The sequence below is a fragment of the Corylus avellana genome, chromosome ca7 (genome assembly GCF_901000735.1).
Source record: "Corylus avellana chromosome ca7, CavTom2PMs-1.0".
Classification (NCBI taxonomy): domain Eukaryota; kingdom Viridiplantae; phylum Streptophyta; class Magnoliopsida; order Fagales; family Betulaceae; genus Corylus; species Corylus avellana.
Window position 1 is genome coordinate 19,265,413 of NC_081547.1, and position 21,230 is coordinate 19,286,642.

General features: G+C 37.4%; 2 protein-coding genes and 1 non-coding gene across 4 annotated transcripts in view; 1 reads left to right on the top strand and 2 right to left on the bottom strand.

Moving 5' to 3' along the window:
* Nucleotides 1–2,612: 2,612 nt before the first annotated feature.
* Nucleotides 2,613–11,173, bottom strand: LOC132186426 (centromere protein C-like). 2 transcript variants are annotated; one of them, XM_059600398.1, is made up of 12 exons: nucleotides 10,835–11,173; nucleotides 9,497–9,868; nucleotides 8,111–8,298; nucleotides 7,913–8,001; nucleotides 7,727–7,829; nucleotides 7,463–7,629; nucleotides 6,190–7,292; nucleotides 5,985–6,093; nucleotides 5,220–5,305; nucleotides 4,253–4,361; nucleotides 4,062–4,169; nucleotides 2,613–3,114 (listed from the first exon to the last, which is right to left on the bottom strand). In XM_059600398.1, the coding sequence occupies exons 2-12, from the start codon at nucleotides 9,653–9,655 to the stop codon at nucleotides 2,984–2,986; spliced, it is 2,352 nt and encodes a 783-aa protein (XP_059456381.1). In that variant the 5' UTR covers nucleotides 9,656–9,868; nucleotides 10,835–11,173; the 3' UTR covers nucleotides 2,613–2,983. The 2 variants fall into 2 exon arrangements, with proteins under 2 accessions (XP_059456381.1, XP_059456382.1); XM_059600399.1 differs by lacking the exon at nucleotides 9,497–9,868 and having other exon boundaries at nucleotides 2,614–3,114; nucleotides 10,835–11,172.
* Nucleotides 11,174–11,191: 18 nt separating this feature from the next.
* On the bottom strand, nucleotides 11,192–11,273 carry TRNAS-AGA (transfer RNA serine (anticodon AGA)). The gene has a single exon. It is a non-coding gene; the product is annotated as a tRNA-Ser (tRNA).
* Nucleotides 11,274–11,330: 57 nt separating this feature from the next.
* Nucleotides 11,331–21,230, top strand: part of LOC132186427 (DNA-repair protein XRCC1) — a 13,527-nt gene continuing 3,627 nt past the window's right edge. Inside the window, exons 1-4 of the mRNA XM_059600400.1 lie at nucleotides 11,331–11,462; nucleotides 11,828–12,178; nucleotides 12,277–12,465; nucleotides 17,044–17,152. Of these exons, the coding sequence (XP_059456383.1) occupies nucleotides 11,972–12,178; nucleotides 12,277–12,465; nucleotides 17,044–17,152 (505 nt within the window). The 5' untranslated portion in view covers nucleotides 11,331–11,462; nucleotides 11,828–11,971. The remainder of the gene's footprint in view (nucleotides 11,463–11,827; nucleotides 12,179–12,276; nucleotides 12,466–17,043; nucleotides 17,153–21,230) is intronic.

The following is a 21,230-nucleotide window of genomic DNA, read 5'->3' on the forward strand; positions in this document are numbered from 1 at the left end:
TAAATACTAAATACCCCTGAGATTTTGTTGCATTATTTTTTTCTCCCATAGGGTTTGATTTTTATCATACGAGGTCCTTGTGGTTTTGATAATATACCAAATTAATCCTCAGTTAACTTAACGGAAATCCACGTGGACCAATCAAATGTTGACACGTGGCATATATTTAAATTTTTTTTAAATTAAAAAATAATGTATTAAAAAAAAAATTGGGGGTGACCGAACCACCCCCTTGGTGCTTAAAGGTGGTTGAAAGCTCTGAGTGGAGTCTTGAGGGGTGTGAAACCACCAATGGTGGTTGAAATTGGTTTCGGCCACCTTAATCAGGGGGTGGCCAAGCTGGACAGATAGCCACCCCCAATTTTTATTTTTTTTGTTTTTTTTTTTAAAAAAAAATAATACATTTTTTTTAATTTAAAAAAAATACATTTTTTTATTTTTTTTTTAAAATAAAAATTAAAAATTAAGTAGGTGCCACGTGTCAACATTTGATTGGTCCACGTGGATTTTCGTTAAGTCAACTAACGGTCAACTGATAGAATGACAAATTTGGTCTATTATCAAAACCACAGGAATTTTCTGTGATCAAAATCAAACCATAGGGGGAAAAAAAATAAAGCAACGAAACCCCAAGGGGTATTTAGTATTTAACCCCTCAATTAAATGTATCAAGCTTTCAATTTCTTTTAATTACCCATTTCATTAAATCTTGTCAAAATTTTCAAAATACCAATTTTTTATTATAAAAAATTGTAAAGATCAAGACGTTTATTTTTTTTAATTTCTTTTTTTTTTTTAAATGGGGTATTTTAGAATTTTTGACAAGATTTAGCGGAATGGGATAATTAAAAGTTTGATACCTTTACTAAGGTGAGTAAAACTCACACGGATATCATATCAAAGATCACTAACATGCAGCAGAAACATCTAAACATTACACAGTTAATAACACACAAATCTCACAAATACATCTATATCTATAAACTTTTACATAGTATCCTTACATAACAAAATAATGGTTATACAATATCACATGCATGCGTTACAATGTCATATACATGTCATGAAGTAGTTTGAATTAGTATGTTTAAAGAGGCTATCGGTGATTGGCACATGTGTTTTCATTGTAAGGGTTGTTAGTTTTTTTTTTTACATGTCCACACAAAAGGGGGAGGGGGATTCAAATTAGTGACCCCCGCTTCATTAGGCGTGGTCCCAGCCGATTAATCTACCTCTTGAAGACGTAAGGGTTGTTAGTTATTTAGTGTTTTAGTACTACCCGGAAGAAAGAGATGATTTGGCACAAATGTTTAGTGTTTTTTTCTCTCTTTGTACGTCATTTGACTAGTTTGTATCGGGTGAAGTAAAACAGCACGCGGCGGGCATGGCACACCGTGTGCTGTGTATCACAGTCCGTTTGTATCTAATTTTGTAGCCCAAAAAAACTTCTACAATTCGTGTCATTTCTTAGAAAAAAAATCTATCGAGTTTGGGGTTCAATTGATATAAATCTTGAGCTATATTACAATTTGAAGCCTTCTATTTATTTATTATTTTTTTAAAAAAAATTAAAAACAAAAAAAAGTCCCAAAACATTTAAATAGAATCTAAAAAGAGGCTCAAGGAAAGCTCTAACACATTGAAATAAACCCAAAATGCCTATTTCTAAAAAACGGTTATACGGTGCAGTTATGAGTTTCAATAACTATTGACCGACAACTGCTAAACACCTAAGACAAAACAATTATGGTTACGAAAATTCAATAACCGTCTAAAGCAGCCGTGATCGTAACCGCTTATACACCTTGTATAAAGCTTAGTTTCCAAATCTTTGCTGCCATCCAAAATAAAGCAAGCAAACATTTTGTCTTTAAGAAGTCACCCTACGTGTCGTTTGTAGCCTTGTCCCCTTTTCAATTAAACTAAAAAAAGAAAAAGAAGAAGACGAAGGAGAAGGAGGCACCCTACCTTTTTCTTTTCACATAATCCCTTGATGTGAACTCGATTGAATAAGCAAGTGGGCATCTATTAGAATCTATTGTTTGTAATGTCCCCAATAGCAAATAAAGATGTTAACCAGTTTACAATCCTCAAGAGCTTGAATATTTAATAGTTCCAATTGTCAAAGGGCAAATGCATAAGAGGAGTGTCAAAAAAACACCATCTAGAATGTCATTAAATGAAAGAATATACGCACTGGAATGGGATAAGTTTTTTCTTTTTCTTTTTTGATAGTGGGAGAAGTTGTCTCCTTCAACGTAGCATAATCGGCTTTATTTAACCGTCAAAATAGGTATTAAAAACTGTAATCCACAATGCCGACGGTCAACTTCAAATTATAGAGCCTGTTGGGAGCCGTTAAGAAACCTTTAATATTGTGAAGAGAAATGTCAACGGTCAAAAGTCACGAGCTAAGAAGATTGGCGAGCGTTCGACTTTGGAACCAATTGGAAGAAAGAAAGAAGGCAATTAAAGCAAAGTCTGTCTAAACAAAAAGGTCAAAGCCACCTGGAGCGACAAAAACACCATCTAGAATTTTATTTTTTTATATACATATAAAAGCAACCGCCAACAAAAATTCAAACCCTAACCAAAAGTTACCATCAAATAAGTTATGCAGGCTTTGAAAATTACACCTTTTTTTCCTGATCCAAATGACTTCTTCAATTCCAAATCTTCAAATGAGTTATTTGCTGAAAATAAGTCCAATCCTATGACATTTTCTTGGGGGGAGGGGAAAATCAAGAAGAACACCATGAACATATGCAATAACTCAATCACCTTACATATACTGATGAAATTTTGGCATAGAAGCTAATTATCCACAACAAGTAAATGACCATTTACCACCGTTAGAACTGTAACTAGTTACAGACAAGCCTTCTTTCCACATATCCGAGACAAGTAGATAAAAAGGGTATCAGGAGACAAGATATAAGAAAACTTGATGGGGTACCAAATATTTCTTCATATTTCAATCATCTCAATGTAGAGCTGCAAGTTCGACAAGCTCTTTGTATTCATCCGAGACGTAAGATTTCACCCTGAGAGCAGGTTTTCCATCGTCACCCTTTGTTGGAGAAACATACTTCAACCCAATAACTGTTGTCAAACCTGCAAAAAGTATAATACAGCAAAACTATTCTTAAATTTTTGTACCAAGTCATAACAGTTGGGTATCGATGGAAAGGGATATAAAAAAGAATTAGTTAAACAAATTTTGTTGCCTCACATTTAGCTGCTCCAAACAAATTGTTTAAATCCAAAAACTCTTTAAACACAATGAAAAACTCTTTTCTTTTTCCTTTTTTTATGAATAAGTGGGTGATGGATCTTAAACTCATTACCACAGGTCCGCAACCTCCAACCATTCTTCCATTGTCAGATGCCACTAAGAATTCATTGGCTCAAACACAATTTAAGAACTTTAGTCAACAAATGCTTAGGTCACCAAACATACATAATATGGACGAGTTAGTGACTAAAGCAGTGTACAAATGACTTATCACACACACAGCCACACAGGTGGTGATTATTTATGAAAATTCCTACCACACAAACATATATTATGATAAGGAAAGCAATTATCACATAAAATTTCCATTCTACCTTTTTCAAACGCTTGATTCTATGTAAAATTGAAAACAGTAAACTATGAGCATTATTCATATCAGTAAGCAAAAGGTTCATTCTAAATTTACTTCAATATTCAGGATACATGTCTCCAGAAATTGGTAGAACACTATACCTTCTTGCAATTAGTGCAAGAAAATAGAACTAGACCAATGATAACAACACAAAAGCTTTGCTGCAACGATCTTTTATTTTGTACTCCCAACTCATAAACTGGCAAAGATTTATGGTTGCCAATGCCACAATTTTATTCTGATAAAACCTCAACTTAGTGTTAGACAAACTTAATGCATATCTCCCAAGATATAGAAATGGAACCAGAAAGCAGTTTGACTACTTATTAATTTTAAGTTCAAGGATCAATATGAGAAGGTGTCATAACACAGTAAATCCCTTATCTAAAAAAGTCCACACAAGAGAATACTCACTCTGGTGGATGCGACCATATAGTAACCTTTCTCCTTTCCAATACTCCAAAGGTCTTGTCTTGATCCTGGTGCTTCGTCTTACCCCAGATTTCCACAATAAACCAGCTCCTAGAAAGACAACAACCGGTTATTCCAACAAAACAACCAAAAAAGTCCTAGTTAACATGGTTGAGATTGTTATAAATGGACACCTGCAAGGCTTTGCCTGTGAGAACGTTCTTTACTCTTGCGCTCTCTGTGCAGACGTGATTTTGCATTGATTTGCGCATTCAATGACACCTCGATACTTTCCTGGATTTTCTGTTTCACGAGAAAATAAAAACAAAGTTCAATCATAACCACATACTAAAAGCGGAACTAACCATCACAAAGCAAATCATTCATTGGATATGTAGAACAGTTAACTGAAAAACGCCAAAGGGAGCCCCTAGGCCACGAACCAGAAGGGAACATGATGGGGTTTGGGGTGTGTAGGCCACAAATAATGCCCAGAAAAATTAAAAATAATAATAATAATAATAATAATCAAAGATTAGACACTGGGAAGTAAACATATTACATAAGAAATATACATGAGAAACAAACATCTAGATTTAGGCATCATAAAGCATTGAACTCTTTTCGTACATTAAAAACACAAAATTTAATTTATAAATTAATTGAAATTATCTGGACTCAGAGAGTAAACACAGAGGTTAGAGGATCTAATGTTCATAAGGTAACAAACATCCTAACAATATCTTCTATGTGCATATTTGTACAATCCCTTGGCCATTACCAGGAACATATGAATAAATAACACTCAGCGTCCCATGTCCATTTCATCCTTGCACATATTGGTAGCCAAAATACTTTCAGCCATCAAAGCATCACATACACATCACCCCAATTCAAGTATATCAAGTCCTACCACCAAGGGATTAAAAATTATAAGCAACATACAGTCTTTTAGTCACATTCAGCCATATGCAAGCCATTTTTCATACAGCATTGCAAATTCTTAATTGCTCTATTTCCTTTTTAAAAAAAAAAAAGCCAGCTAGGACTTATTAATGACATATGCAAGCCAGATATGGCAAACACTCTCAACTTATTGATGACAAGCAGCAAATAAAACGAAAGCATGAATGAAAAGGACAATAACGGAAAGATAGTAACCTCTATATTCTGTTCTGGGACATTATCTGGGGATTGGGAGAGTCCATGCACTGCATGGTCTTCAACCACAGCAGGATTTGATTGATCTGATGGAGAAAATAAGAAAATTCACCAAATACACTAAGTTGAAACCATCTAAAGCATAATCTTCACTCCTAATGTACAATTGTTAAAACTTCAGATGAAAGTTCATCATGTATGAGAATGTAATCACAAAAAAAAACTTATTTTTTAGATATAAAATAGTTCAATGATAATTCATTAGGTACCTATTAGCAGTTTCCATGAAACTCAACTTGGTTGAACTGGTTGATTATATGTACAGATATAACCAACATGAATTTGTAATGCATAATTTGGATTAAACAACCAACCACTTTGACCATCTAAAGGTAAGTCAAGTTAGTAACCACTAATTAAATTATTAGACTTGAAGTCGGTGACATGCAAGGCAAACCATGAAACACAGAAACCCATTTGCCATAGATTCGGCAAGGATTTGACATGAAATTGTTTAAAGAGGCCAAGCATGAGACTCTCAAAATAGTAGGGAGTCAGTTTATCTAGCTTAGATATTCATTGCATTGCTTCTAACTAGTCTACAGGATGTTTTATTTTCATTTTTCAGAACCAAAAAATGACCAATTAACTCCATGTAGCCATTGGTAGATAAACTGATATGAATTCTACTCAAAATCCGACATTTAATCATCAGGATCAAGCAAGTACTTCTTATGATGCACAGGTAGGCAAATAAGATCATACCCAATGGAGTCTGAATGTAGTTCGAATTTTCCCCAGTTGCGTCCACCATGTTAACACTACATTCTAGAGAAGCCACTGCCTCCACTGGTTCCTGTAGCATGTCTTCTACCTGAATTGTGTCACAGTATCAAACATAACATTCAAATTCAAAAGTCATACAACTCTAGTAAACAATTAAATATAAACAAACCAAAGGAAGATTCACCTTGTCCTCCAATTTATTGGATCCAATTTCCTGGGCATCAATATCAGCATCATGCCTACTTAATTGCTCATCTATAACTTCAATATCCATAGTGCCTCCAAGATTGTCCTCCATGTCAACATGAGTTCCACTTGAGCCAACATCAACACGAAAAGAAAGTTTACTGGAATTATCATGCACAATTGCTTCAGATGTACAAGTAACATCTTCAATAGCCACATCTTGTGAATCTATCTCAGCAATTGCAGTGTCATCTTCCCCAACTAAGGGTGATTTCAACTCATTACAATTGCTTAGCTGCATTCCTATATGATCCAAGTCAGACTCTTTCAGCATGCATTCAATCGGGGAAGAATTTTTTGCTGGTGAGTGGCCAAAATCAGGAATTGAAAATGGATCATTTGATGGCTTTGACCGCAAAATTTGCCTCTGTAACAAAGATAATGAAGCAAGAGGACTTCTTGGGGGTGTTGGTGAAGCTATATGATGAAAAGGGCTTTTTGCCTCTTGTATGAGATTCACAAGTGTTTTACTGCTAACCCCGTTTAACAGATTATCAATGTTATCTTCCTCAACTAAGGGTGACTTCAACTCATCACAATTGCTCAACTGCATCCCTGTATGATCCAGGTCAGACTCTTTCAACGTGCATTCAGTTGAAGAAGAATTTTTTGTAGGTGAGTGGCCAAAATCAGGATTCGGAAATGGATCACTTGATGACTTTGAACTCAAAATTTGCCTCTGTAACACAGATAATGAAGCAGAAAGACTTGATGAGGGTGTGGGTGAAGATATATGATGAAAAGAGCTTTTTGCCTCTGGTATGAGCTTCACATGTGATTTACTACTAATCCCTTTTAACATATTATCAATGTCCGCTAAAGCTTTCCGAGGCCTTGGCATGTTTCGTCTTGAAGATTTCAAATCAATCTTTTGGATATCTCGCAATTCTTGAAGGTTTAACTTTCCCAAATCAATGGGTTTGATCTGCAAGCGCTTCTGTAAAATACTGACTGCTCTATCCCCTTCCAGATCTTCAAAATTGCCAGATAGCAATTCATCTAAGATTTCACTAACCCTGTTCTCTGAATTGTCCATTGAACCTATTTAGCATGCAATTAATCATGATATCAGATATCTATTAAGGGGGAAAAAACAGCAAAAAGAAAAATGGATAATGGTATTGAGTGAAAAATAAGAGCTAAGAGATAGCGAAAGGACATCTCTTTAGAGTTGATTGATTAATCTTTATTCTTCTATAGTTTCCACTTACCAGCTATATACCTCTCCTTTGATGCTAAATCATGATCAGTTTTGCGTTGTGAGATGTCATTAGTTGGGCTGACAATGCCTGAATCAAATGTCTCTTGAGAAGATAAAATATTCTCATTATTTTCAGAAATCACTGATGAATAGCGATGCTTGTATCTAACTGACCGCCTGGATCAAAATAACAAGGTTAGTCCACATGACCGAAAAACATGAAATAAGATAAACAGCATAATGGGGGATAGATGATACAAAATGAAGATCATACCCTAGAATCCCTGGTCGACGTTGTCGTGCAGTTTTGGATGGGTTATGCTCATTTAAATCCAATGAAACACCACCAATCTGCTTCTGTAATTCTCTTTTGGCATCTAAGCACCAATCACACAGCAAAACAAGTCTTACCAAAATGATTGCAGCATGGATTCCAGAAGACAAAGGGACTGTAACTTACTTTCAAGCCGTTCATAGGCCAAGAAGAATTCCTCCGGGTCTTTTAGTTGTTCAATGTCCAAACTTGGTTCCAAGCTCTCAGTAGGTTGACTGTGTAATGAAGATGACTTACTTCAATTGATAAATCTCAGTAAAAGTAACCACTTCTTTACTTTAAAAATAAAAAATAAAAATAAAAATGCATCAACGATAAGCTTACATCAAATTAGACTTTAAAAAGAAACGAGCCCGCTTACGGCCCAATGCTGGCCTTCTTGCTTGGAGACTTTCCTTATCCTCTACAGCACCAACGTTTTTCTCTTTAATTGCCGAGTAGTTTGCAAGTTCTGAACTACCATCTAGAACCATTTTCGCCTCCTCCAGAAATTTATTAGGACATTGTAAGGCCTGAAAGTGCAGGAAAACCATGAAATATGACCACTTTTGCATGATTAAACTGATGTATGCCACATCATCCTAAAAAACAACACATGTTACCCTGAAATAAACCTGATTTGAATTTGTGGGTGTTTGATTAGGATATCCATCGTTGAATTCTCCCTTCTATGGAAGGAGACTCTAAGCAAAGGGGGGGGAAGGGAATTTGAGTTTATCCTAATCCAGGACTCTTCAATTTTCTAGATCTTACAAAACTAAAACTTCTACTTAGGAGAGCCTGATACCACTACGTTCAGCTGAGTTTCTCCCTTTGAACCAACAATATGGTCTGTATTTTGGTGTGAATGAGAATGCTGAATGTTGCAGGAAAGTAGCAATGCTCTTACAACTTACTACTTTGAATGGCAAGAAAGATTCAATTTCCAAGTCAGACTGAAAGCTGATGAAGGCCCTCGCTCCAATGGGCATAATTTTGTCTCATACAGAACTTGAAATTTGCAATATACTCAATAGAGAAACCAAAAATTTGATTCCACACCATAACAAAATAACAATGATGATCCTTTGTTTAATCGATCATAAAACTTGCATAATTCTTATTTGACTGAAGAAAAACTAAAGAGCAGAAAGAAAAATGAAACTGTGAGTCTTAACCATTCAACTTCTTCAACGAAGAGCTCAACTTAACTGACCTAAATAGCCTCTCTTGACTTGACTTATACAGTTTCTAGCTTTCTCAAATTGCAAATAATTAAGAAAGGAACAAACAAACAAACTCAAAGTTTCACAAGCTCACTCTCTTTCATTTTGGTACATTCTTCTCGAAAATTATGCTCTGTAAAAAGATTACACGTCTTAGAATTTGAAGAAAACTAAAACTAAAGGAGTTGCGTTAGTGTCAAAGTTAGTACATATCCTAATTTTTTCCACTCCATTTTCTTACCAAAGAAGCATTTCCTTTATTCAACTCGAAAATACAACTTACAAAATCCCAAAATAAAACTAGTCACACCAAAATCAATAAAATCAAAACCAAATCCCAAACTGCCAGCATATTTTCTCACCCTAAATTTTCTGAGCAACTCAACAGAGAATAAAGTCAATGACTAAAGTTTAAACTCGTGAACTGAACAAAACCCTACAAATTAAGTTCGATTAGAAGAAATTAATCAGAGAGAGAGAGGTGACTAAGTGTGAGAGAGAGTACCAAGGACTTGAGGTGGTTGTGGATGGCGTCAAGGTCGGTGTCAGGGTCGTACGGCTTCGACGGGTCGGGTGCGACCCCGAAGGTCCTGGGGAAGAGGGCGAGACCCGAGTAGGCCGAAAGCGGATCCACCGGATCAGAGCTCCGGGGTTCGGCTACCATTTTCGTGTCTGGGTTGGAAGAGGAACCGGACAAACAGCAGAAATGACACAGAGAGAGAGAGAGAGAGCGTGGGTACACAGTCAACAAACCCAACTTTATGTTCTGGGTCAACAAGTCCAACTTTATTTTTGTATAATGATGAATTCTTCTAAGGCAAAACCACTTCGTGTATCCACCACTATCAAATAAATCTTAGACATGTGTAAAGTGCCCCTGCTTCAAACAACAAATCCAACTTTATGACAACAATATTACAATTTCAGTAGTAAAAAACATATATCAGAGGCTCAACCAAAGAACTACATGGAAAAAAACAGTATACTGAAGTAGGTAAAATACATATAAGAATAAAAAATGGAGCTCATAACTAACTATATTCCATATCCAGTATTTATATATATAATGTCGAGACATTAGAACCTTAATTTGGAAGCCCCATGGCAATTCAATTGATAAAATCCAAGTAATGATTATAACCCAGATTTCCAAATAGTCTATTTCCCAGCCTAGGAAAAAATGGTTATATTTGCATCTCTCTCTCAATGCATGTTCATTAACAATTTCTCAGTATGGGATAAAAAGGGGCACATAGGCTTGCTCCCTCACTCACTCCTAGCCCACGATTAGGCATTAATCTAAAACACTTTGGAAACATCTAATATGATTGCTCCATGATTGTAAATTAACAACATTCGAGACATTTGAAAACTTTTATCATAAGATCAAGAAGCTGAATAACCATGTTCATAGTAGAAGTCACCAATCCCCAAGAGCACCGCCCAGAATCCCTTGTTGGAGGCCAAGGGATCCACTCCTACTTTAGCACACATTAACGGTAATGTACAAACTAAAACTTTAAATCCTTAAAAGCAAACAAACAAATAATCCATGATTAAGCAACCGATCGATCACAACCTCCCAGGCCACTCAAATCAACTAATTTCAAACTGCAGAAACTTTGAAAACCTACACAAATATTTTGATTTTCGATAGAGTCACTGAACAAGCCTTTTCTTTTCCTTCAATTTCTCAGCAACCAAACAAGAAATGCACTAAAGACCAGTCACCACGAGACATCAATTTGTAATAACCCATCCCAAGCATCTCTACAAAACCTCATATCTTCAAGAACCCATACAAAAAATCACAACAAGGGAAGAGAGAGTGAGAGAGAATTACCTCAGACCACATCCTTTGTTTCGTAATCCCTTCCTTTTTTTGCAAAGACGTACAGAAACTCGTGAGAGAGAAAGAGAGAAAGGCGTGAGAGAGGGAGAGCTCTCACACGAGTTTTGGGGAAAACACGCACAAGTTCAGTGCACGGCGGGGAAACGCGCGGTGGAGAGAAGGGGCGCACGGTGCCGGTGGGGGAGAATGGGTTTGGGGAAAATTTTGGGGGGAAATGAATTACGAAATGTGTGGGGGGAGGGGAATGGCTTTGGGGAAAACACGCACATCCTTTTCAATTTTTTTTTTTTTTTTTTAAAGTTGGGTGAACGTGGCAATCCACTAGTGTTAGATATAAAAGTAAAAGCTCGTGGACGGTAGGATTCGAACCTACGCGGGGAAACCCCACATGATTTCTAGTCATGCCCAATAACCACTCTGGCACGTCCACCTGATTGCTGGATGGGCAAGTAAATTAAGAATCATAAACAGAAAAACCATGTTGCAAAAGAGCCTATGCCAAAGCCAAACGCTGGTGGTGGCAGTGAGAAGTGAAAAGGCAAAGCCTAGAGCAAAAGCGCAAGACCCATAACGGAGAACCCCTTTGGTACGGCCCGGCAAGGAGAAATCAAGCGAAGAGGTAATTTCCCATCACTCTCAATTTGTGCCCTTTTCTTGCATGCTCTGAAGTATTTGCATGAAATGCTCACTTGTTCAAGAGGAACCAATTTGATCCCATAGGTCCTTTTTGTTTTTTTGTTTTTGTTTTTTTTCTTTCTGGGTGCAATCTGATACCATTGTCTATGGGCTTATGATTATGGGCATACAGACTTGTTGGTATGTTCGTATAAGATAAAGTTTGACATTTGATGCATTATTCAGCAGAGTATTGAACAAACTGGAACTATCTTGCAAATTTCTATATTCCCTTTGATGGAAATGATTTTTTATGCCATCAGTTGTAACTTGTAACTAGAATTATAAATTTTTCCATTCTCTGTGCAGGTTACAACAAGTTTTACTCACATGGGGTTATGTGTAATTGGAACCGTGTGTTTCTATTAGCCTAGTTGTGCCATCTTCAGTGTAGTTTTTTTTTTTTTTTTTTTTTTTTTTTTGAATAGTTTGAGAGATCTCGTGGTCTTTGATATGTCTGATACAAAGAAAAGCACGGGTGGTGGTAGTACGAGAAACCTTCCTTCATGGATGAGTTCAAGAGAGAATGATGATAAATCTAGTGGAAAGAAACCGACTGGGGATGGTGAGGGTGAGGAAAGTAATGAAGGTGAGAAGCCTAAGCAAGCCAAAGGGCGTGGTAAAGGACACATTGGCACGTCAAACTTATCCAAACTTCTGGTACTAAATTACTGTAAAATGGGATTTTCATTTTGCTTGGTTTGGTGTGTCATTTGAGCTGTCAGGATTGAGCTAATGTTACAAGTTTATATGGGCAGGAAGGGGTAGTGTTTGTGTTGTCAGGGTTTGTTAATCCCGAGCGCGGCATTTTGCGATCACAAGCACTGGAAATGGGAGCAGAATATCGGCCTGACTGGAGCTCAGATTGCACTCTCTTGGTTTGTGCATTTCCCAACACGCCAAAGTTTCGGCAAGTTGAGTCAGATTGTGGGACCATTGTTTCAAAGGTGTCTCTCTTTCTGTTGAGATATTATGACCTGTTTATAAATTTATGTGAAATTTGTTGAAAGTGAGATGGAATTCATTGTAATTATTTGGGACTTTAAAACTGAAGACAAGCAAGGTCTGTGAGGAGACAATATGGTTCTTCATACACTTGTTAGTTTTTGTATTTTCTGCTGCTTTGTATTTCTAAGCATTCTAGGAGGCCTAAACTTCCTTGCTTGTTGTTGTTGTTTTAAGTTGATGAAAGGTTGTTAAATGCTTCTGTCTCTCACTATCATGATATACTTCTTTATGACATTATTTATGATAGTGAGAGACAGAAGCATTTAACAACCTTTCATCAACTTAAAACAACGAGCAGGGAAGTTTAGGATCCTAGATCCTGACTAATGAAGAGTAGAGTGATTTCTATTGAGTAAGTTCTTTTGTAAATTTGCTGGGCTTGTTTACCTTTATTTGTTTCCAAATAAAAATTTTTTAGCAGGCACTCTAGAATAAAAATAACAAGCAGCCATCAAATCCATGTATAAGAGAAACTAAGGTTGTTGGAAGCCCAAAAATTTGGGAATTTTTTTTATTTGTTATTTTATAGGCTCTTTGTCATTTTATTATGGTGCCCCAAAAAAAAAAAAAACTCCTAGTGCAGCCCTGCCTCCATCTAAATTCGTACCTTCATTCCTGATTGGGAGTTTGTCTCGTTTACCTTGTGTTTCTTGCCTATTTTCAGATTTTCTGTGATGGCAATTTGATTTGTTAATCTTTCTCTTGGGTGTGGTTTTCAGTTGCTTCCTTGATGCTTTTTAGATGATTTTGTCATCCAGTCCCATGATGGAGTTGATTGGAATATTTTTCTCTCCCATCTTGATGATATTATGGAGCTAGTTCCTCTGATGGGTTATACATTGATAACGCCTTTTATCCTTTGTTGTACATGTCATTTGTTATTTACATTTCTTTGTATCTCTCCATTTAGATTACCCCTAAAAAGTTCCCTCCTATAAAGCTCATTTAGCATTGAATGGTCCCCTTGTCTTGGGCTGTGAACTCTATAATGCTTAATACATGTACCATGCTCAAAAAGCATAGAAAATATAAGGAGAGATATTCTTGTGATTATTGTAGAAAAGTGATTTTGTCAGCACATCAATTCTTCCTCCATTGTAGTTTGAATTAATAATGTGGTATCCCATTTTTTACCTGGCTATATTCAATTGGCTATTTCTGCTGCAATATCATCTTTCCTTGGGATGGATTCTAAGTTTGCCTTTCATGGGGTTAATATTGGCTGTCAATAGATTCAACTTGGTTATGTGAGAGTTACATACCCTAGGCTCTTTTAGTTCAGTATGGGCATGAGAGAATTACTCAATACAGGAAAGCATTAAAATGGACTTGCTGGCAAGAGAGTTCCAATATAAAAATCAAGGTGCCGCATTAGTTTCTTATGTGGTTAGCAATAGTCTTAATAAGCTTTTGGTCATTTCCTTCTATTGGAGTCATTTAAAGCTAGTATAAGATTTATCGCTCTCTTGTTATTCCTGGTTGCATGGATACTGTGGGGTTGAAGACTGTGCAGGCTGAGGGGAGATGTAAGATCTCTAAAATGACATAAGGTTTTACTTTCTTTCCTAGCATTTGGTATGGTGTGTTGACTACACTAGTGGTGCTTAGGGACTTGGCTTTTATCTGCCAGTGGTGCAATGGTGCATCCCATCCTGAGATACATGACACAGTTCTGAGATTGATTGTTCTTTTATTCTTTTTTGTTGATTCCAGATTGGGGGATTTGAAAGTGGATACGTTAGTGGGTCCATCATGCCATTTTGGAATCCACGATCATGATTTTGAGAGCTTTAGATCCTTTTTTTTATTCTGTGAGTGGTTTATTTGTGCCTATTTTTCCTTTTTTTTTTCTTTTTTTTTAAATTTTTTTCTTCCTCTTTTCATTTGGTAAGTTATTGAGAAGTTACAACAGGATTTCTTGTGGGAAGGTATGGGTGATGAGGTTAAATTTAATTAGGTAAGCTGGTGTAAGGTGTGTTCTCTCATTTCTGAGGGGGAAAGTTGCTCATGTTCAACCGAACTTTTATGGGTAAGTGATTGTGGCGTTTTGCTTATGAGAGAGAGGCTTTGTGAATATTGGTAGTGGACCTTAAATATGGGAGTCAGTAGGGTGGGTGGTGCTCTAATGAAGTCGATGCGACTTATAGGGTGGGTCTTTGGGAATTCATTAGGAGACGTTGAGAGGAGTTTTCTCTAGGTTTACTAGATTTGAAGTGGGTGAAGGCTCCATGGCATGATGTGTGGTGTGGGTTGCTCCCCCCTTAAGCAAGCATTTTCGGAGTAGCATTGCTTGCTTGAGGGAAGCTTCCATGGCAGATCATCTTCAGTTTCTTAATGTCTCGCCTCAATGGAGTTTATTTGTGAGAACGGTGCATGATTGAGAGTTGGAATTCTTTACTTCATTCTTCGATCAGTTGTATTCCATTAGTTTGAAAAAGGGCAGTATGGACAAGCTTTGTTGGAACCCCTCTAAAAAAGGGTTGTTTGACGTAAGATTGTTCTATAATGTTTTGATCCCCCATGACAACACTCCTTTCCCTTAGAGGTGTATTTGGTGGAGTAAGGCGGCCCCTTTGAGAGTGACTTTCTTTGCTTGGTTGGCCACTTTAGGTAAGATCCTCACTTTGAATAATTTGAGGAAGCGGCATAACATTGTGGTAGATTGGTGTTGCTTGTGTAAGAAGAGTGGGGAAACCGTTGACCATCTTCTACTCCATTGCGAAACAGCTAGTGCCTTATGGGACTCTTATCTTTGGCTTCTTCGGTTTAGTTTGGGACATGCCTTGTCGAGTGAGAGATCTCTTCGCTTGTTTGAGAGGGTAGTTTGGTAGTACTCAAAGCGAAGCTATTTGGAGGATGATTCCGCTTTGCTTGATGTGCTATATTTGGAGAGAAAGAAATGACCGAAGCTTCAAAGACAGTGAGAGGACGATGATGGAGTTGAAGGCCTTCTTCTTTAATACCCTGTTCCATTGGATGACTACCTATGATTGTTCTCATAATTCTATTTTTCATGACATTTTTGCTCTTTTTTCTTTTTCTGGTTATATATTTCTCTTGTATATGTCCCGTGTACTTGGTTGTGCCCTTTGATTTTAATGATAATCAATTACTTATAAAAGAAATGTTATGTTTCCCACATTCTCACTCAATTCTAAATTTTATTACAATAAGTAAGAGTTTCTAAACGAGCTCTTTAATAAGTAAATAGTTGTGTACATAAATAACTTCCTAGAAAGGAAACCAAAAAGGGGAAAAAGAAAAAAGAGAAGAGAAGAAAATAAAAGATAAAATTATACACACACAAAAAAAAAAAAAAAGATTCCATACTATGGATATAGGGTTGTTAACGAGTCGAGTTTGAGCGAGTAGTGCTTGATCAAGAAACTCTTCTCGTTTAAGTTTTACTTGAGCTCGAGCTCGTGACAAGCCGAGAAACTGAGCTTGAGCTCGGCTCACCAGGGGGTAAACCTTGTGCAAGCTCAATCTCGAGTACTTTCCATCTGGCCGAATTAGTACCCCAGCTTCCCGTCAACCGAAAGCCAGCCAGCAATCTCTCTCCTAATCGGCCATGAACCCCAAAATCACCGAACTTCTCTCCAATTTTCAGACCTCAAACCAACTCCAAGAAAATCAACAAGAAAACAACCAAACAAAATAAAAACAAAAGGGAAATCCACCACCAAAAGTTGGCAGCCACGAGGGCCAGCTCTCCTGACATCCACCATAGCTGGAGACCACTGCATGGTGGCAACGCTAGCCCCGAAAACTGTCAGCCATTTATGAAGTTTCATGAAAATGGAAGGTTGCAGAAAGCAGACAAAAGTAAGAAAGAAAATAGAAGAAAAAAGTAAGAATAAGGTTGCGAAGATAGAAGAAAAATGTGATGTTTGTGAGAAAGAAGAATTGTGTTGTGTGAGAATTGAGAGCATTAGGTAGTGTGAGGTCAATACTGAAAGGAGAGAAGTCATAATTAGTATTGGGAAGATAAATGAAGTACTAGTGAATCTTGGGAAGAGTCTAGTTAAAAAAATAAAGTAATTTAGTTAAATAACAAGGGTCTAGTACGTTTTCTTTAGCATTAGGCAGATTCGTGATTTAGTGATATTAATTCCTAAGATTTGTAATATATATATATATATATATACTAGTTGAGCCTTATATGAGTTTGTTCACGAACGTTAACCAAGCCGAGCTGAGTTTATACGAGAATGTATCGTTTAATAATCTTTCGCGTTCATGAACGACTCATTTAATAATCAAGTCAAGCTCAAGCCAAGCCCGAGTATGTTCATGAGTAGCTCTATTCATTTAGCAGCCCTATATGAATATATTTTATCATTGACGAAAAGGCTAAGTTGATTACCTTTGAGGTAGGATATTGCCTCAAGTCCAATGGCATTCAACTGATAAGATTTTGAGTTTTATCATGCTCAAATTTGATGTTGTTGCATTTATTTAATGAATGTTGAATGAGTTTTATAGATAATCTGATGATATCTAGCTTCTTGCCTTAGGAGTGGATATCTGAGTGTTATACACAGAAGAAGCTTGTTGACATTGAGAGTTTCCTCATGCATCTTGGCAACTCGTGGCGGAGAAGCAAAATTTCTTATGGAAGTGAAGGTAAGATTATTTTCTTGTGATTCACCGGACATATGTGATGCATGCTTGCTTTTTTCTTTTATCAATTTTCAATTATTTTTTTCAACATGATGCACGTATCTTATATTACTTTTTCACTTAATGCATTTCTCTCGATCTCTCCTATCGGCGCGTGTTGATGTCTCCTATCGTGTGTTGGGTCGCTAATTACTACAGTGTCAATAGTTTTATCTATGTTTGTTGTGTGATGGAGCTTTCAAGGTCTTTTTTCGTAGAAGCCAAGATGTTTGTGCCCTCGACAGAGGAAGGGTGTTCGGCGTTAAGAATTGTTGAAAGGAGTAGGGGTCTCTCTCATGTTGTATAGCTAGGAAAGGCGACTATGGCATGGTTGTCAAAGACTGTGGAGGCTTTGATTCGTGGAGGTAGGTCAAAGGATTTTGTGAAATCTTGGAAGGCTGGCACATTTGTCGCTGCTCCTGTAGTGGGATTTGTCGCTACTCCTTGTTTGGGAAGCTTCTCGGGTGAGGGCAACAGTTTAGACTTTGATGTTAGGTTGGTTGTCGATGATGTTCTTGTGGATTTGGAGGGGTGCGGTGACATAAAATGAGGTTTTAGAGTTTGACTCTATTATCGCCCCTTCTAAGGATCATTTAGATAATGAGGTATCCTTTGTTTCCTCTGAATGGGCAATGGCCTCCTGTAGTGGGATTTGTCGCTGCTCCTTGTTTGGGAAGCTTCTCAGGTGAGAGCAATAATTTAGACTCTGATGTTAGGTTGGTTGTCGATGATGTTCTTGTGGATTTCGGGGGTGCGGTGACATAAAATGAGGTTTTAGAGTTTGACTCTATTATCGCCCCTTCTAAGATTAGGTAATGAGGTATCCTTTTCCCTTTTCGTTGGCTTTGAATATATCTCCTTTGTCTTCACTGTCAAAGCAGTTTTTGCCCCGCAGGGGGGGGGAGGGGTGGTGTCTTAATGTGAGTGGGGAGTTGTGTTTGTCGAAATAAGGGCAAGGAAAATGCTTGGATTCTAGAGAGGGCGTTGCCAATCTGTTGGGTGATAGAGATTCTGTTTCTTTGATTGGACAAGTTGGGAATTATGTAGATAGAAATTGTATGCCACATTCAAACTTGATGTTTCATAGAAATCAGTCTAATAAAGTGACATGCGTCCCTTATCATGTGAGAAACATATGTATTCTTAATAGCATGTGCTTTTCACATGTTATTTAAATAGCATTAATAAAAAAACATGTGCTTCTTACATGCTTTAGGAACACTTGTCACTTTATTAGACCAGTTCAACCAACAAAGGAATAAGAGAATTAAAAAGACTGTTGTATACGGTTAGTATGGTTTGACTCAAAAGAGGTTGCCTAGACTGTATTTGAATCATTTCCCTATCCTTTTTTTATTGTGGTGGTCTTCTTAGAGGTAGATGGTATTTTTAAGTTTGAGAACATGTGGTTAAAATCACAGGGTTTTGTTGATAGGGTGAGACAGTGGTGGACCTTTTATCACTTTCAAGGTTATCCTACATTTTGGCTGGCAAACTTAAGGCTTTGAAAGCTAATTTAAGAGTTTGGAAAGAGGAGTTGTTTGGCAACATAGAGAGAGAGAAAAAGCTTCTTTTGGAGGATTTATGGGTTCCTGATGGTTTGGAAGAAGGGAGAGTTTTAAGTGAGGAGGAGAAATTGAGGAAGGCTATTGTGATTAATGATTTGGAGAGGTTAACTCTCTTGGAGAAGGTGAGTTAGAGGCAATAATCAAGGGCGTTGTAGTTAAGGGAGGGTGGCTAGTGCACAAAGTTCTTCAATCGAGTGGCCAACTTGAATAGGAGGAATAGGTATTGTCTCCTCGGATCAGTCTGAGATAAGAGAACACAACGTGCAATACTATGATAGCTTGTTTACCGAACATCATAGTTGGAGGCCTAGATTGGATGGTCTACTTTTCATACCATTGGGGAGGATGAAGCCAGATGGTTTGAGTGAGCTTTTGAGGAAGAAGAGGTCTTTGAGGTGGTGGTAACCTAGAATAGTAATCAGGCTTCGGGTCATGACAGTTTTTCTATGGCATTCGTCCAAGCTTTTTGAGATGTTCTTAAGGTAGATATCATGAATGTTTTCCATGATTTCCACACTAGAGGCATGTTTTGAAAAAAGCTTCAATGCAATCTCCATTACTCTTAGTTTGAAAGAAATGACTCTTATTTAGAAGAAACCTGGGGTCGTTGATATTAAAGACTTTCGACCTATTAGTTTGGTGGGTGGAGTTTACAAAATTGTTGCCAAAGTCCTAGCTAACAGGTTGAAAATGAAAATGGTAGTCAAGAGGATCATTTCCAAGCCTCAAAATGCTCTCATCAAGGGTAGGTTGCTCTCATTGCCAATGAGTGTCTTGATAGTAGGATTAGATTTGGGGAGCTAGGTGTGTTGTGCAAGCTAGATATTGAAAAGGCCTATGATTGTGTTAATTGGGAATTTTTGTTGTATATGCTGAGAAGATGCGGTTTTGGGGAGAAATGTTGTAAGTGGATAGCGCATTGTATTTCCTCAGTTTTCTTTTTTGTTTTGGTCAACGGCATTCCAATAGGTTTCTTTAGTAGTTCTTGTGGCTTGAGATAGGGAACCCCTTTGTCTCCCTTACTGTTTGTTGTTATGGAGGCGTTAAGTAGAATGGTTTCTGCTTTAGCAAACAAGAGTCTATTATTAGGCTTTTAAGTGGGATCTAAGCATGATGGTGCCTTCTACATTTCCCACCTTTTGTTTGCAAACAATACTTTGATTTTTGGTGGGGTAAATCCAAATCACCTTCGTAACTTGCGTTGCTTGTTCTTATGCTTTGAAGCAGTTTTAGGTTTGAAATTTAATCTGGCTAAACTAGAGTTGGTCCCCGTTGGCAATGTCATTAATGTGGAAGTTCTGGCTAGCATCTTGGGTTGTAGGATTTCTTCTTTTCCAATGACATAGCTAGGCCTTCTGCTGGGAGCTTCGTTTAAAGCCAAATCTATATGGGATAGTATTATTGAGAAGATAGAATGTTGTTTGGCTGAATGGAAGAGGATATATTTGTTTAAAGGTGGGAGGGTTATCTTGATTAAAAGTACTTTATCTAATCTGTCTACTTACTTCATGTCATTTTTTCCCCTCCCTGTTGGTATTGCCAACCGCATAGAGAAGTTGCAACATGACATTTTGTGGGGTGGCATCGGTGAAGAGTTCAAATGCCATTTGGTTAGCTGGTCTAAGGTGTGTTCTTTGATCTTAGAAGGAGGGTTGGGGGTTCGTAATTTACTTTTGTTCAATTGAGCTCTTTTGTGGGGAAGTGGCTTTGGCGTTATGTTTATGAGAGAGAAGCTTTGTGGAGGGTGATGGTGGATGTTAAATATGGTAGTGTGTGGGGTGGGTGGTGTTCGAATGAGGTTCACAGGTCATATATGGTGGGGCTATGGAAGGATATCAAGAAGGACCGGGAGAGTTCTCTAGTCATACTAGATTTGAAGTTGATGATGGTTATAAAATTAATTCTGGCATGATGTCTGGCGTGGGGATCAAACCCACAAGGCAACTTTTTTGAACATGTTCAGCTTGGCTCAATGTAAGGATGCCTCAGTGGGAGATCATTTGGTGCTTTCAAGCGACTCTCATCAGTAGAATGGTAACTTTCTCAAAGCGGCTCATAATTAGGAGGTGAATCTCTTTATCTCCTTTAATTTATTGTACTTCCTCATATTGAGATAGAGTGGCGAAGACAAGCTTTGTTGGGTAGCTGCCAAGAGAGGGCTTTGGTTATGCATAGTCGAGTAATAGACCTTTTCACCTACTGGATAGGGCAATGTGGTAGGCTTTGGAATGCTGCTATGTGGAAGACTTTTGTGCCTTATGTAGTGTCTTTGGAGGGAAAGAAATGATCAATGTTTTGAAGATCGTGAGCGGACAATGGGGGAACTAAAGGATCTTTTTTCTTTAAAACTCTTTACCTTTGGACAACTGCCCTTGCTCAAATATTTCTAGTTTTCATGTTTTCCTTGAGCTTTTTTCTTCTTGGTGTTTCTTCTGAATACTTCATGTGTATTTGAGTTGCGTTTTTAATAAAAA